This window comes from Danio rerio, chromosome 19, assembly GCF_049306965.1.
Source record: "Danio rerio strain Tuebingen ecotype United States chromosome 19, GRCz12tu, whole genome shotgun sequence".
Taxonomy (NCBI): Eukaryota; Metazoa; Chordata; class Actinopteri; order Cypriniformes; family Danionidae; genus Danio; species Danio rerio.
The window spans coordinates 14,820,232-14,835,024 of NC_133194.1; the positions used below are offsets into that span (position 1 = coordinate 14,820,232).

At 36.7% G+C, this 14,793-nt stretch overlaps 1 protein-coding gene across 1 annotated transcript in view; it reads right to left on the reverse strand.

Moving 5' to 3' along the window:
* Positions 1-14,793, reverse strand: part of epb41a (erythrocyte membrane protein band 4.1a) — a 167,053-nt gene that overhangs the window by 48,599 nt on the left and 103,661 nt on the right. Inside the window, exons 13-15 of the mRNA XM_073931826.1 lie at positions 8,942-9,186; positions 7,324-7,398; positions 6,349-6,387 (exon numbers count right to left, since the gene is read on the reverse strand). Coding sequence (XP_073787927.1) covers positions 6,349-6,387; positions 7,324-7,398; positions 8,942-9,186 — 359 coding nt within the window. The remainder of the gene's footprint in view (positions 1-6,348; positions 6,388-7,323; positions 7,399-8,941; positions 9,187-14,793) is intronic.

Sequence of the window (14,793 nt, forward strand, 5' to 3'; positions counted from 1 at the left end):
ATCGGTGCATTCTTACATTAACACCTATGTTATCAAACAGAACACAACGAAAGACATAGGGCATAGATGTTTTGGAAAATAGTAATAGTAATGTAACTACCTACATCATTACTTCCTCAAGCAAATGTGTAAATATTAGATCCATTCAGCAATAACGTTAATTGCGTTGGCATATTTATTTGACATTTTCCTAGCTTGTAGTAGTCGATCAAAAAGCTACTTAGTTTCTTATGACTATACACTAGCAGTGAATTTACTGCGATGTGACGGGGCGCCACCTGAAATCTTGCCTAGGGCGCCAAACTGGTTAGGGCCGGGCCTGGTCTAAAGGCTCATACATGCCAGGACGCTTTTCATTTTCGTTTATCATCAGCGTTTTAAGAGATGTTTTTCCGAATTCAGCCCCAAGCAATTTTCACTGGCGTCAAGCAGAAGAGTATGCAAAATCACTTCTTGATGTTAGATGGCGCTACACAACTTTAAGCTTCTAACACCCACTTGTAACACAGAAGAAGAGGAAGAGAGGATGTTCACATGCTTGTTGTTAAAGTTACTAGCAAAGAGCTTCTATGTTACTGGTGACTTAAACAAGCATAGATGGTTCAAGTAGTAGCTCCAGCTTTAGCGATGAAGAAATGAATACTGTTCACAGAGCAATAAGCAGCTCCATGTTCATACCGGCTCTAGGCACCTTCTTCAGTGTGCACTCGCATTAATAGTTTAGCGCTTGAGCGCCTCCAAGTGCTGTTTACTGTAACTTCAGCAGCTCTGTACACGTGAACAAAAGTGGCAATCTGATTGGAGGAGAAGGTTTTGACGTGGCGCGTCAAAACAAAAAAACAAGCATGAGCATTTTTCTTTAAAAATGACGCTTTTGCGCCTGCCATTTTGCGCATTAGTGTGCACGATCACATTGACGCCCTTTATTTAGTCACGAAGCGTTAAATGTAAACCGAAAATGTGAGCAAAAAGCGTTCTGGTGTGCCCGGGCCTTAATGGTATCATCAAATTAATAAAATATACAGCAAATGAGAAAAGACAGAAAAAGAAATAAAAACAGGCAATATCTCAAAATTATAATAATTACAATATTAAAACATGAAGATTACTTTAATAAGGCAAATGCGTTGATTAACTAATGGTGTACATATATTTTGCAGCCAGTTTAGACCAGTCATTTTGTTCTCTCTGTGTTTTTCTGAGTCGTTTAGATTTAAGAATGAATTATTGAATGTTTCTCTCACTCTTGCGACTGTGTGCACAGTCAACTGTAAAGCCAAGCGAAAGTAGGCTTAAGTAAAAAGGTAATGCAAAAATGCATATGATTAATCACAGATTAAGAAAGCAAAAGCTGAATCCCGGACATTTTAGGAGATTTAGAAACCCCAGCTGGATGATTTTTGAAAGTGCCAAAAAGGAGCGTCTCTGTGTGTCTGCAGAGCATGCGAGACTGTCTGGGAGTGTTGACAGGTCTTCCGCCCACAGAACGAAACGGGCAAAGGAGAGAGGATTTTCCACTACTTAATCGATGACGGATGTTTGGTTATATTAGGTGGATACAAAATAGTGTAAAAGGATGATAATAATAGTTAAAAAACGTGTCACTATAGTAGGGCGTCCATTAATATACCCAGGCGGCCTGCCCAAGTAAATGTGTGGGAAGCACTGATGTTACAGATTTATCTAGGGTAGGTTCTTAGTATAACAAACCTAATCACAGTACTGTATTTAGGCCTACTGTATATAAGATATTTGATATATAATGAAATACATATGATGATATATATGAATATATATAATGAGATTTCAACTGAAAATGACACACTGCATGTGCTGTCAAGTGAGAGTACACCCTTAGAGACCCTATGCATGTTTGTAAAAGAGACCCAGGTGCTTTTTTTACTTCTTTTTCTGCCAATGTTGCCACTGCAAAAGCATCCAGCTACACAAGATAACAGTACATCAAGCACACAAACCGAAGAGGCATTCACCTCTCCCTCCTACAAACTTCCTAATGGCTGACAGTGACAACTTTGCCAATTTTTCACAGATAAAGTAAAGCATAAAACAGCCAATTCTCTCAAAATTACACCCACGACTGACACAAAGCTCTACTACCCTTGTATGGAGGCAGAGGTCTCTAAACTTCTCCTCTGTAACCATCCAACCACCTGCCCCATTGATTCTATTCCCTTCTATCTTGACTTTCACACAGCACATCTCCTACACTTTAAGCAATGCTCATATCCATCACAATAATAAATCACTATGAACTGGGACTTTTAACACTGCATTCAAGAAGGCTCAAATTACCAGTAAATACCAGACCACCATCAGAAAAATCTCTCTTCTTCCATTCATACTAAAAACCCTTTGACTTGACTTGATAAACAGACTGTATTCTTGTGGGTGGCTAGAACAACTTCAAGATAATCCCTGCTGATTCTGTTGGACTTATCTGCAGTCTTTAACCTAGTCAGATCCCTTCTCTTTTCTATCTCAACTTGGAAATCACATTAAGGTGCTCATGACAATCGCTAACAACCTGGAGCAAGAGAGACGCAAGAAACACCAACCACATGAGAGAGCAACACCATCAATCAAGTTTGTAAGAGCGGGTCAAAAGCCACCAACCACAGCAACAACAAGAACCAATCTGCTGCAAAAGGCCCAATCATGGGAAATGAAGGTAGACCTGAGGGAAAGACTGCAATTCCCCCCGGTTGTCCAGACAACCCTAAGGCCAGATGCAGTACTGTGGTCTGAAGAGGCAAAGAAGATCATTCTCATCGAACTTACAGTCTCTTGGGAAGAGGGTTGTAAACAAGCGTTTGAGAGGAAGAGTGCCAACTACCAGGACCTTTTGAATGACTGCAGGGAGAAAGGTTGGTCTAGTCAAGGTCGACTGCTGAGGATTCCCTGCACACTCAGTATGAGGATACTTACAGCCATTGGGGTGATGGGGAGGGAGAGAACGATAACTGTTCGCAGGAAGGGTGAGGCAGCAGGGAGAGATTATTGCTGGTTATGGAGCAGGAGAGAGGAGCTTAGCTAGAAGCCAGGGGGAGTTGATGGGCAGTGATTTGGCCACCACTGCTGACTGACCAATGTTGAGGGTGTTGCGGTTTGGGGTTGAAACACCCAATGATTATTGGGTACCGCCTGATGACATCAACTCTTCCTGGCCAATTCACCAAAAATTATTGAAGGAGAAGCATCTTTATATTGTATTAATTGTAGGGATGTAACGGTATCAGAATTTCACGGTACGGTAATACCTCGGTATGAATGTCACGGTACGGTATTTATTGAATCATTTACAGGAAAAAACAAAACTTATGAAAATACTCCAAAAAAGTGCCAAAATTGTCAATGACATACAAATTAGCCATCTATCTGTAAGCTTTGAAACAGGAACTTCAATTTTAATAACAAAAAAATATTAAACCATGTAAAAAAATAAAGTTTTAATTTAGTATTGTTGAAAACTCATCACATTCAACATTTAATCACTCACTCACTTAGTTAGAGATGGGTTTAAAGGAAAATTATTATATAAATATAATCTGGTAAAAGCTGGTATCTCTGGGTATTTACAATGTCCACTGCAACAGAAAAAAAAACCTCTCATTTGGGACTGAGGTTTCTGGGACAAGAGAGATATGACTTGGCTTGACAGCAGTGGGTAACGTTGTGCATTGTCTTTCCCCCACTTGAGAGGACAAACCATGAGTAAGATAGAGGTCTCATGTCTGCATCAATCTGAACAGTGTGCTGACAACACCGCTATTCAGTACGCGCGCGACAACACAGCTGATAAGAACTCGCGCGACAACACCGCTATTCAGTACGCGCGCGGCGACAACACCTGCTTTAGAGTTTTCCAGCTCTTTTACATCCCCGCTTCTAGCAGCACACTCCATTTCCGCATTACTGGATCTGTAGCGACAACAGACCGCAAGGGATGATGGTCAAGCATGGGCTGATGGGAATTGTAGTTTTCAGTACCTCCCGTTCGCTTCATTCGGCTGAGCAAATTTTCTCAGAAGACCTACAGTTTTACCGAGTCATGCGACTTCGGTAATATCGGAAAAAATTAATATTGCGGTATGACGGTATTTACAATACCGTTACATCCCTAATTAATTGTATTACTTTCCACTTTTATGCAGAGTTCAGACTGCACGATTTTCAAAATAGTCGTGTCACAGATTTTTTCACAATGTATTAACATCTGGTGTAGCGTTTCATCACTGCTTTGTTTACACTGAAAAATGAATCGGTGGCAGGGGGTTTCACACTGCATGAGTTTGTAATAGGAAGAGTCGCCAACAACTTTGTCTTGGTCTGCAAACTACGTCTCACAACCAAACACACACAAGAAGTGACATAAAAACAATGTGAGGTCACATTGTATATTTTTTGTTATTAACTAAATAATGAAAAAAAAAGGCCTTTAGTGGGGTAGAAAATTAACATTTTTTGCTCACCTGGCTTTGAAGGGAATTAACAATTTCTCTTATGCTGTGTTCACACCAGACGCGGAACGCGGATAAATCGCGATGTTGGTGCGTAAATAGCCACGTGAACATTTGAGGTTACTCGCTTCATTCACGCGTCAAACCCCGCTTCATTCGCGTGTCAAATTCACTTCAGAACAGACATGGATTCGCGTGATGAGCAGGACTTCTGTCTGCCCGGTGACTCTAGCTTCGTAGCTAAATGGCTAACATGGATTTTATGAAGAAAAAAACAGTGTTTATGTGCTTTATGAAGTCTGAAAAAAAGGCGTTGATACTTTTAAGGCCGTGTCTGAGTCCACTACATGCTTTCAGAGGTACATCCAGCTATTTAAGCTCATAAAGTCTTCCAGAAACTTAACCTGGCTGACAGAGGCTTTCAGCGGTGCTTCTGACTTAGCCCAGCCCAGTTTGATGAACTTCTTGTCGGTGTCGGCTGGAGGATTTCCCCTGGGACACCGAAAACAGGCGATACGTCAAAATCACGCTCCCACAAGAGCAAGCTCCTGATTGGTTAATGCAGAACGAATGTCCGCTGAAGTTCAGATTTTCGAACTTGAGCGATTCACGCAAAACGCGCACAAAGCTCAATTCGCGCCTAATTAACATGTAAATCACTCACGCTTGACGTGTGTTCCGCATCTGGTGTGAACGCAGCATTAGACTTTTTTTCTTTTTTGACCCGGTTGTGGTATTGTTCAAACAAACACAGGTGCTCCTAACAAATTTCCACTAGTTTATCCTCCTTTTCTTGGGTCCAAAAAGACTGAAAATAAGCACTTTTAAATTCTCACCCAACCTCCCGCTGGCCTGCAGATACCCATACAAGTTGATGCCGCTCTCTCATTGGCTGTAAGTGGATGTTATTTTAGTCAGAACACATTTCACATGGCATGATTTTTAATCGCAGACAGCTCCAGATATTTTGCATGCCGAATATCTCATGGGCGTCGACAACTCATCGATAATTCTCTCAGATCGTGTCTTTGATTGTTTAAACTGTGTGACCAATTTGCAAGTGATTTCAGGTATTTGTCTGCAAGTTCTCAAAACCTATCAGCGAGTCAAAAAAAGGGGCTAAAATCATGGAGTCTGAAATTGGCATTAAATCCTGATTTGCAGGTAGATTCTTGAGCGATCTTGTGGTATTAAATAACACTTGGGGTACATCAGGATTCAGTGCTTAGAGGCTTTCTCTTTTTTAATATATTCTTGTGGGTTCATTCAAGTGATTTTTTTTTTTCTTCAGGAATACAGGTATGTCCAAAACTCTGACTGGAAGTGTGTAAAAATGGCAAACATCTTATTATTTTTGTTTTATATTTACAGTATGTTATGCCTTATCAGCATGATTTTGTAAGTAGATCTTACTTTCTTAAATCTTCCTAAATATAATGACTCAAAATGATTTCCACCTTTAAAGAATTGAAAGCAGAATTTTGAATGTCAAAATCTTAGCTGGTTTTAAACTCCAGGTTTACAGCAGTTGAACACTGTTTTGCTCTGCTGCGAAAAAGACAGCAATGACATGTTAACAATGCAAATGCCATAGGTTCATATGTATTTCTCCCCTCAAAAGGTGAACGAGACATGGTCAACATATTTCTCATTCCGAACAGTTTGTGCTGACTCATTAAGGTGCATACAGCTTCAGTGCTGTCTGGAACAGGCAAACTCATACAAGTGCAAGCAAGATACAGCCAAAGCAGATGAGAGAAAATAATAAAATGATTTTCTTTTCTTTTTTTTTTTTCATGGACAGTGAGGAGATGATGAGTACAATGGCATCTTCCTCATGCTGTGAAAATCGTACGGAACAAGCTCTGACCTTCCTCATGCGCACCATCTCTGTGTCCACCCGTGGCGACTGTACAAACCCCCGAGGGGAAGGAAGAGAGCATGTAAGTGTCTATGAAACAAAATATCTCATTGATACTCATGAAAATAAGATTCATGAGAGCTGTAATTTTTCGTAAGATGTTCATTTATGCTAACAGTATATTAATATTAAATTGTAAGCATGCACTAATATATATTTTAAGTCAAGCATCTGCTGATTTGCTTGTAATTGATCCTTCACTAAGCTCCACATTAACTTTATTGACTGCTGCTGTTTGCTGAATTACCGTCAAATTATTTTATTTTTTAAAACAAACAAAAATAAAAACCTAAAGTAAATCTCAGTAAAATTGTACATATCTCAAATTATTACATTTTTCTGAGATGCATGATTCTTTCACTTGCATCGAATCACAAATATTCTCTCTCTTATTTAATTTAAAAGTATTAATTCTGCACTTTAAAATAGATTATCGACTGCATTGATTGTGAAATGAAATCCAAAGACCTCAATATTAATAGTAACCTATATTGTTACATAATACCATTAAAGTGTTCATCGTGCTAGATTGTTAGTGATTTGTATCTTCTCAAGCTTATTTTTCATGTCCACGTAATTGCATATACTTGTCTGAGCCTGTATTCCCAACACCAAATCAATAATATTTTTTTATTTATCTACTTGCTTACTGAATGTTATTTACTTTAAAGTATCCGCATTATAAGGTTCTAAACTTTACCAAAGGACCATTCAAACTAATAACTTAATAACATACCTCATTAACATATTGATAAAGACTGTAGTAATGAGACTTGCTATGAATCAGAGGGGGTGGAGTTTAGTGAAGATCCAATTTTATAAATTGCATTATAGCAATAACAGTAGCCTTCGTGTAGGTGGTTACTAGGGTGAACCAATGTTGTGCATGCTTTTATGTGACCGGTTGAAATCGCGAGCACAAACCTGGCTCTTTCTCTCCCCATTGGTGGCCGTCACCACCGGGGCATCACGGTGCCGCCGTTCTCGCCGCGCTACCGTCTGCAGCAGCACAGAGACAATTTACATACTCTTGCTTTCTCACAAATACCTAAATATCATGGTCAGGCTTGCATATGTGATCACAAAATACTTTTCATTCCACTTTTTGAAGTCAAGTCTTAATTTTTGTTAAATCTTTGTTAAGCTTAAAGGGGATTTTTATTTTTTATTTTTAATGTACCAATTACTTTTCACAACTTCTTACAACTACCATAGAGGTAAACTGTTGAGTTTTATCATTTCTTAATCCATTCAGTCGATCTCCAGGTCTGAAAGGAGCACTTTTAGCACAGCTAAGCTTAGCATAGATCACTGAATCTGATTAGACCACTAGCACTTGCACAAAAATTACCAAAGAGTAATTGCGCCAGCTATAGCCATGTCACAGCTGCAGAGTTCCTTGATTACTACACCAGAATATAGTTTCTAACCATGTCGGCCTAAAAATATCAACTTTTCATTTTCCTAGTCCTAGTCTATGATGTAACTTCAGAAGAGTGCTAATGCTTCATGCTAATGCAAACACTTCTGTTTTTCCCGGGAGTCTCCTGTATTTTAGACCCATCTCCAAACACCCTCTAGTTTTGTTAGTTCTCCGGGAAAACTCCTGTAATTTCAACCTGTCCCCGGTCCTTAACTGGGTTTTTGCTACAGTCTGTAACACCCCCGGGTCCCCAACTTCATGTAGTATACCATCACAGTGGCTGCCCGGTCAGATTGTCCTACCTCCCATTCAAAAAGTAGGTCGAATATTTTGATGACACAATATGGTACCCATCAGACTTAGCTAACAGTGTAAATTTTAATGTGGAGTAGTGTGATCTAAAGCTGTAATATCGCCCTAACTTACCTAATCCCTATCCCCAACCTCAGAACCATTAAAATACAGTGTTGGTAGCATAATTTGCTAGCAATAATTTGATTATGCTAAGCTAAGATAAGCTAAGCTATCAGCTTAATCCATTCAAAACCGGTAAAACTCAACTGGTTAACTCTAGGAGAGTTGTAAAATGAGCCTATTTTCAAAAAAAAAAAAAAAAGTGGAGAACGAGGCCTTCCTTGACTTCCTAGGTTGTCTGTGAAAGATATAAACTTATTTCTATCTGGAGTTTAGAAAAATAAAAAAGATGACATTTATGCTGGTCAATTGCTGAAATTGTGTAAATATAAGAATCAAACTCAATCTCTTTCAAGTTCCACACATAAATGTGAGAAAAAATAAAAATAAAGTATTGTTGGCTGTAATTCACTTACGTGTAATAGCCACCAGTGCCATTAATCACTAGGGGGTTCTAAATTCTGCATATGGCCCCTTGAAGTCTTCAAATGTGTAGTTTTAAGGTAGAAACAAGGATCATTTGCACTTGACTTGTGTTTTTGGGGCTTTTAGCTGTGCTAACATCAAATAAGGAACCAGGCAGTTTTTTTTTCCAAAACATGACATTATTTTCCCAAAAAAGTTTTAAATTCAAGATTAATAGAATTTTTTTTTTTTTCATATTCATAAGTGTTCGTAGATACAGTATTCATATGTGTGTCATACCTTGATTTCATGTGTGCCCTCAGCTTTGGTGCTGAGTGTTTTGGAGCCATCTGTCACATGGGCCTCTGCCCTCACCTCACTCTTCCTGTCAGTGGAGCGCAGGCGGCCCGTTGGCGTGGACGTCTCTTTGCGGTCACTGCGGGTGCCAGATGCTACTGGGGAAGGAGCCACATCACCTGGGGAGATGGGAGACATGATGGGAGCGCTGACAGGACGGGCGTTCTTATCTGGGGTCGAGACCATGGCTGTCAGAGAGAGATAAAGAAAGTGTTACCCTTAAGTCATAACAAACTTATGGTAAATTAAAATGCACTGTAAGATGGCTGCACGACATTGGAAAAAAATTGTTACATTGCAAATAGAGCTATTTACGTCATCTGGTGAATTTATATCACAATACATATCGCAGAGAAAAAGATTGCAAAGTCATTACCTGGTATGGTTGTGTAGGGGAGTGAAATATAGATATACTTCTATATAATTTATTATATTTATACATAATAAACAAACTACATAAATAAACACAATAGAGCAAATTTTAAAGTGAATTAACCGTGCTTTATGGTTTTCTGGAGAGAGCAACATTATTCAGGCACAGTAGTTGACTAATCAAATGTGAAAATAGCACTGCATAGTCTTCACCATATAATAATAAAAAAATCTTATTAAACTTGTTTGTGCAGTACTAAAATGTTTTAACTCTCTTCAAATGCTCACACAGTCACAGGCCTTAAAAACACATGCAGATGATAAACTTTCACTCTATTATGGTTCAGTTCTAGAGTGTCTCCACAAATCTTGTGTGTTTTGACCTGTGGTTTCTGGTCATCTATAATCCCAACTCAACATAGCATATCTTGCGATGTGATATTGTGGACACACACATTGCAATACCGATGCTCAAACGATATATTGTGCAGCCCTACACTGTAATGTAAGTTATGCCATGTATTTTAATACATGTATGTATTAAAATATACAGTATGTGCATTTTTAGAATTCTGAAACTAACCAGTTTCATGTCAACAAATAAAGTAATTAATATTAATTTGTTATAAATCATTTATTATAAAATATATTTTAAACTATAAACTGTATAGATCTATCTACACAGTGAGGTTAAATCCATAAACTATTTACAGTAATCTAGAATTAATTTAATGGTTTTCTATTGAAACTTGCATATAATATAATATAATATAATATAATATAATATAATATAATATAATATAATATAATATAATATAATATAATACAATATAATATAATATAATATAATATAATACAATATAATATAATATAATATAATATAATATAATATAATATAATATAATATAATATAATACAATTTAATATAATATAATATAATATAATATAATATAATATAATATAATACAATATAATATAATATAATATAATACAATATAATATACGATAATATAATATAATATAATATAATATAATATAATACAATTTAATATAATATAATATAATATAATACAATATAATATAATATAATACAATTTAATATAATATAATACGATATAATATAATATAATATAATATAATATAATACAATATAATACAATATAATATGATATAATATAATATAATACAATATAATATAATATAATACAATATAATATAATATAATATAATACAATTTAATATAATATAATATAATATAATACAATTTAATATAATATAATATAATATAATATAATATAATATAATATAATATAATATAATATAATATAATATAATATAATATAATATAATATAATATAACATAATATAATATAATATAATATAATTAATTTTCTTGTTGGCTTAGTCTGTGGAGGAAACCCACGCGAATGCAGGGAGAACATGCAAACTCCACACAGAAACGCCAACTGAGCCGAGGCTCGAACCAGCGACCTTCTTGTTGTGAGGCGACAGCACTACCTACTGCGCCACTGCTTCGCCCTCATGAACACTTGATGATAGTAATTAGGATAGTAACAAACATTTACACTTATTTACCATACTTCACATGCCAATTTGCACATAACAGCTGCACATACAACATTGCATATACAGTAGTAATATACCTGTACATACACCAGTCAATTTGTATATTTCCATTCACTACCTATTTTTAAAATATATTTATTATCTTTCTTTTGTCCTTCCTCTGTAATTCTGTTGCATTGTAGAAGCTCTGTCACGAAAACAAATTCCTTGTACGCATGAACCTACCTGGCAATAAAGCTCTTTCTGATTCTGTATTGTCTTCAATGGGAGAAAATTAATATTTATTATTAAGACTTATTTCAGAGTGGTAATCACCATACCGTAATACTGTGAAACTATGATATTTTTATCCAGGGTTATCATAATATCAAAATATTATACAGGCCCTTGCCTAATTGCACTTTTTTAACAAAATTAAGCACCCTTATTTTCACAAGGAAGAAGTTATCACTAACATAAAACTGCCTTTACGTGATGCATTTTTATTATTATTTTGTAAGAATAAGTTGTTTAAGAAAGCTGAGGGCACAAATCTCCTCAGAACTGAATGGTTTCTAAAAGAGTGCACCCAGGGGCACAAACAAATCACTCTGAAAAGTTTCCTTTCATAAATACTTTTTTTCTTCTTCACTTTAGCCCTGAAGGACTTTTACCCCTCTTGAATTGATCAAGCTGCTGTCAGACTATCAGAGATACTCTAAAGTAAGTGTAACTTTCCAATCAGATAACTCCAGCAAAACACAAAAACAACTGCTGCAGGATATCATTCTGCATGGACTTCAATGACTTCAAAGGTGCATGCTGGGATTTGTGATTGAACAATACTAAACATAACTAAAAGGAAAGGTTCAACTGAAAATGAACTCATCATTTACTTCCCCTTATGTGGTTTTAAACCTTTGTGAGTTTCTTTCTTCTGCTTAACACATATATTTTGAAGATATTTTAAAGAATGCTGGTTGCTGGCACAAATCAAATTGGAAGCCAAGTGGTATAAGCTAGCATTTTATAAAGCATCTTCTTTTGTGTACAACAACAGCAGAAAGAAACTCAAATAAGTTTTAAACAAGTGAAAGGTGAGTGAATGATGATAGAATTGACATTTTGGGGCGAACTAACCCTTTAATTTAAAAGTCTAAGGATGCAACTTGTCGATCAAACTATTAAAAACCAGAGCAATCTGTTTCACCTTTATGTTGCATGCAATTCAGAAAGGGTTGTTGTTTTTTCTGAAAAGTTTAGAAGACATGGTCCTGTTCACACTTAGTTCCATTTTCGTCAATTCAATTACAAGTAGACAACAGAGACACATTACCTTTCACAGCTGGCATTTAAATAACATTACAATACTTCTCTGATGAGGGAGGTGATGCTGACTTTCTCTGATCTTTCAATCCAATATTGCAAAAGCTAGCTCAATTTTCATACAGTGCAAAAATAAGTATAAACAATAAGTAAAAACTCCTAATACACTGTTCTGTTTAACATGTTTAATGATTTTGCTTTCTAACATTTTTTAATAACATCCCTAGATGTAGCATTAAATAGAATAAAGTCGCAAGATCACATTAAAGACTTCACCAATTAAATAAAACCATCACAAAGATCTATCTTATGATAAACACCAGTCCACAGATGCTGCACAAGAGCTGCTTGAAGAGAATGAAGCATTCATAGCCACTTTCAAGAATCTCATTTAAAATCAAATACGTATTAATTTTTGCAAAAGAAAAACTAATAACTACTTCTAAATGAACATTCTACTTTATATATATTAGAACCCTTACCATATCAAGGTAGAAGAATGTCAACTTTTAGATGCTGCGCTGATCATCAATGACAGTTCCAAAGCAGGGGGCCAATCAGAAGAACTGCAAGCTTCCGTTTACACTAGCAATTTGGCATGACAATGGTTATATTTGTTGTTTTAAAAGTTCAGACCTGGCTAATGATTGACAAATCAAGTGTGTTTGGCATGCTGTCCCGGGATGCTGCTAATGATTTAAAAATAAAGCATGTATGTTGCTAAAGATTGACAAATAAAGCGTGTTTAGCAAGCTGTCCCAGGATGTAGCCATGCCAATTGTTATATTTGTTGTCATATTTGCTGAGTTCACACTTAGCTAATTGATAAATAAAGCGTGTTTGGCTTGCTGTTCTGTTCATTAATCTTTTTTAGGTTTATTCCTTTGATTTACAGAGAATGCAGCAGCAGAATGAACCATCAACTATTCCAGCAAATGTTTTATGCAGCGGATGTCCTTCCATTCGTAACCCAATACTGTAAATCTGTACACTCGCGCACTAATTTACTACGACCAATTTGTTTATTCAATTCACTTATACTGCATGTCTTTGGACTGTGCGGAAAACTAGAGTACCTAGAAAAAACCCACGCAAACAAGGGGAGAACATGTAAACTCCACTCAGGAAGGCCCAGGCGTAACTCAAACCAGCGACTTTCTTGTTGTAAGGCAACAGTGCTAGTCACTGAGTTGTCGTGCTGCTAAATTATGCCAGGGAAAAAAAAGGAGGAGTCAGGGTGGATGGGGATTTTTCAAGACAAAGATGAGATATCTAATGTGGGACCAGCTGTGGTCAATCATAAGCATCTGATCCTCTTGAAATTAGTTTAGAAATAAACTTCACACTTTATATATGAAGAGCTGTTATGTTTCCAAGCCCTGTTATTATAAGCAATGTTTATTGAATATCGTTGGGCTCCAGTGATTACAGTATTTTCACAATATTTAGATATAATGAGTTTATGTGATGAGTTATGCTGTGTGTTTTGGTGCATCATCCTGATACATGGCACTGACTTCAGTGTACACTGTTTGAATTTTTGCCTGCACTGTTTGAACTATTGGGTGCACATGGTCCTCCAGAATAGAGAATTCAGAGAGTCTAGAGAATGCCATAATATTGCAACCCAAACTATCAGTGATTCACCTGATGCTTCACTCTAGACATGCAACAGTCTGGTGGTACAGTTCTTCTTGGTGGTATGCTGACATTACCCTGGATATTGTGGCTCTTGATACATCACAAAGACTTGCTGCCTTGGTCACAGATGCACCAGAGAGACGTGCACCAACAATTTGTCCTCTTTTGAACTCTGATTTGTCAGGCAAAATGTTGTGTGCATTGCAATATTTTAAGCAAAACTGTGCAATTTCTCTGATAATTAATCCTTCACACTCTGCTCTTACTGGTGGAATGTGCAATCAATGAAGGTTGGTCACTAGGCTGGTTAAATTTAGCCATAAAACCTCCAACACTAAACTGGCCAGTGTTTCAATTTCATTGTTCAACCCCTGTAGCTCAATAATGTTTCAACTTTTTTTAATATACACAGTGAAGATTATATGTACACTATGCAGTCTTATTCTATTTGATTACATTATACAGTTCACTAAAACCAAAAACCGAACTGTGAGCAATCTGTACCACTTTACCCTAGTGTGCACAGAATTGGATTTAGCACTAAATGTTGCACTGACAAGCAAATCTGACTATTTCATGTCAATGCAAATAACCGAATGTGCATCTCTGATGAATGCGGAGAGTAATTAAATCTGAGTCTGTTATACCTGAAGGCTGACTGGTTAAATTAGCCGTGGATTAACCAATGCTGCTTTTCCGGATCACACCCCTGCTGTGAGTTTTCCCCCGCAGTGAGTTCAACTGCATCGCCTGAAGCATCCACAGTTTATTTATACCACGAGATATCACCTCCTCTTTACCTCAGAGACACTGTGACTCTGTTCCAAACTCTATGAACTGTCACTGTCTATACAGGCAGCTTTCCTAATCAAAATACAACCTGCAATGGA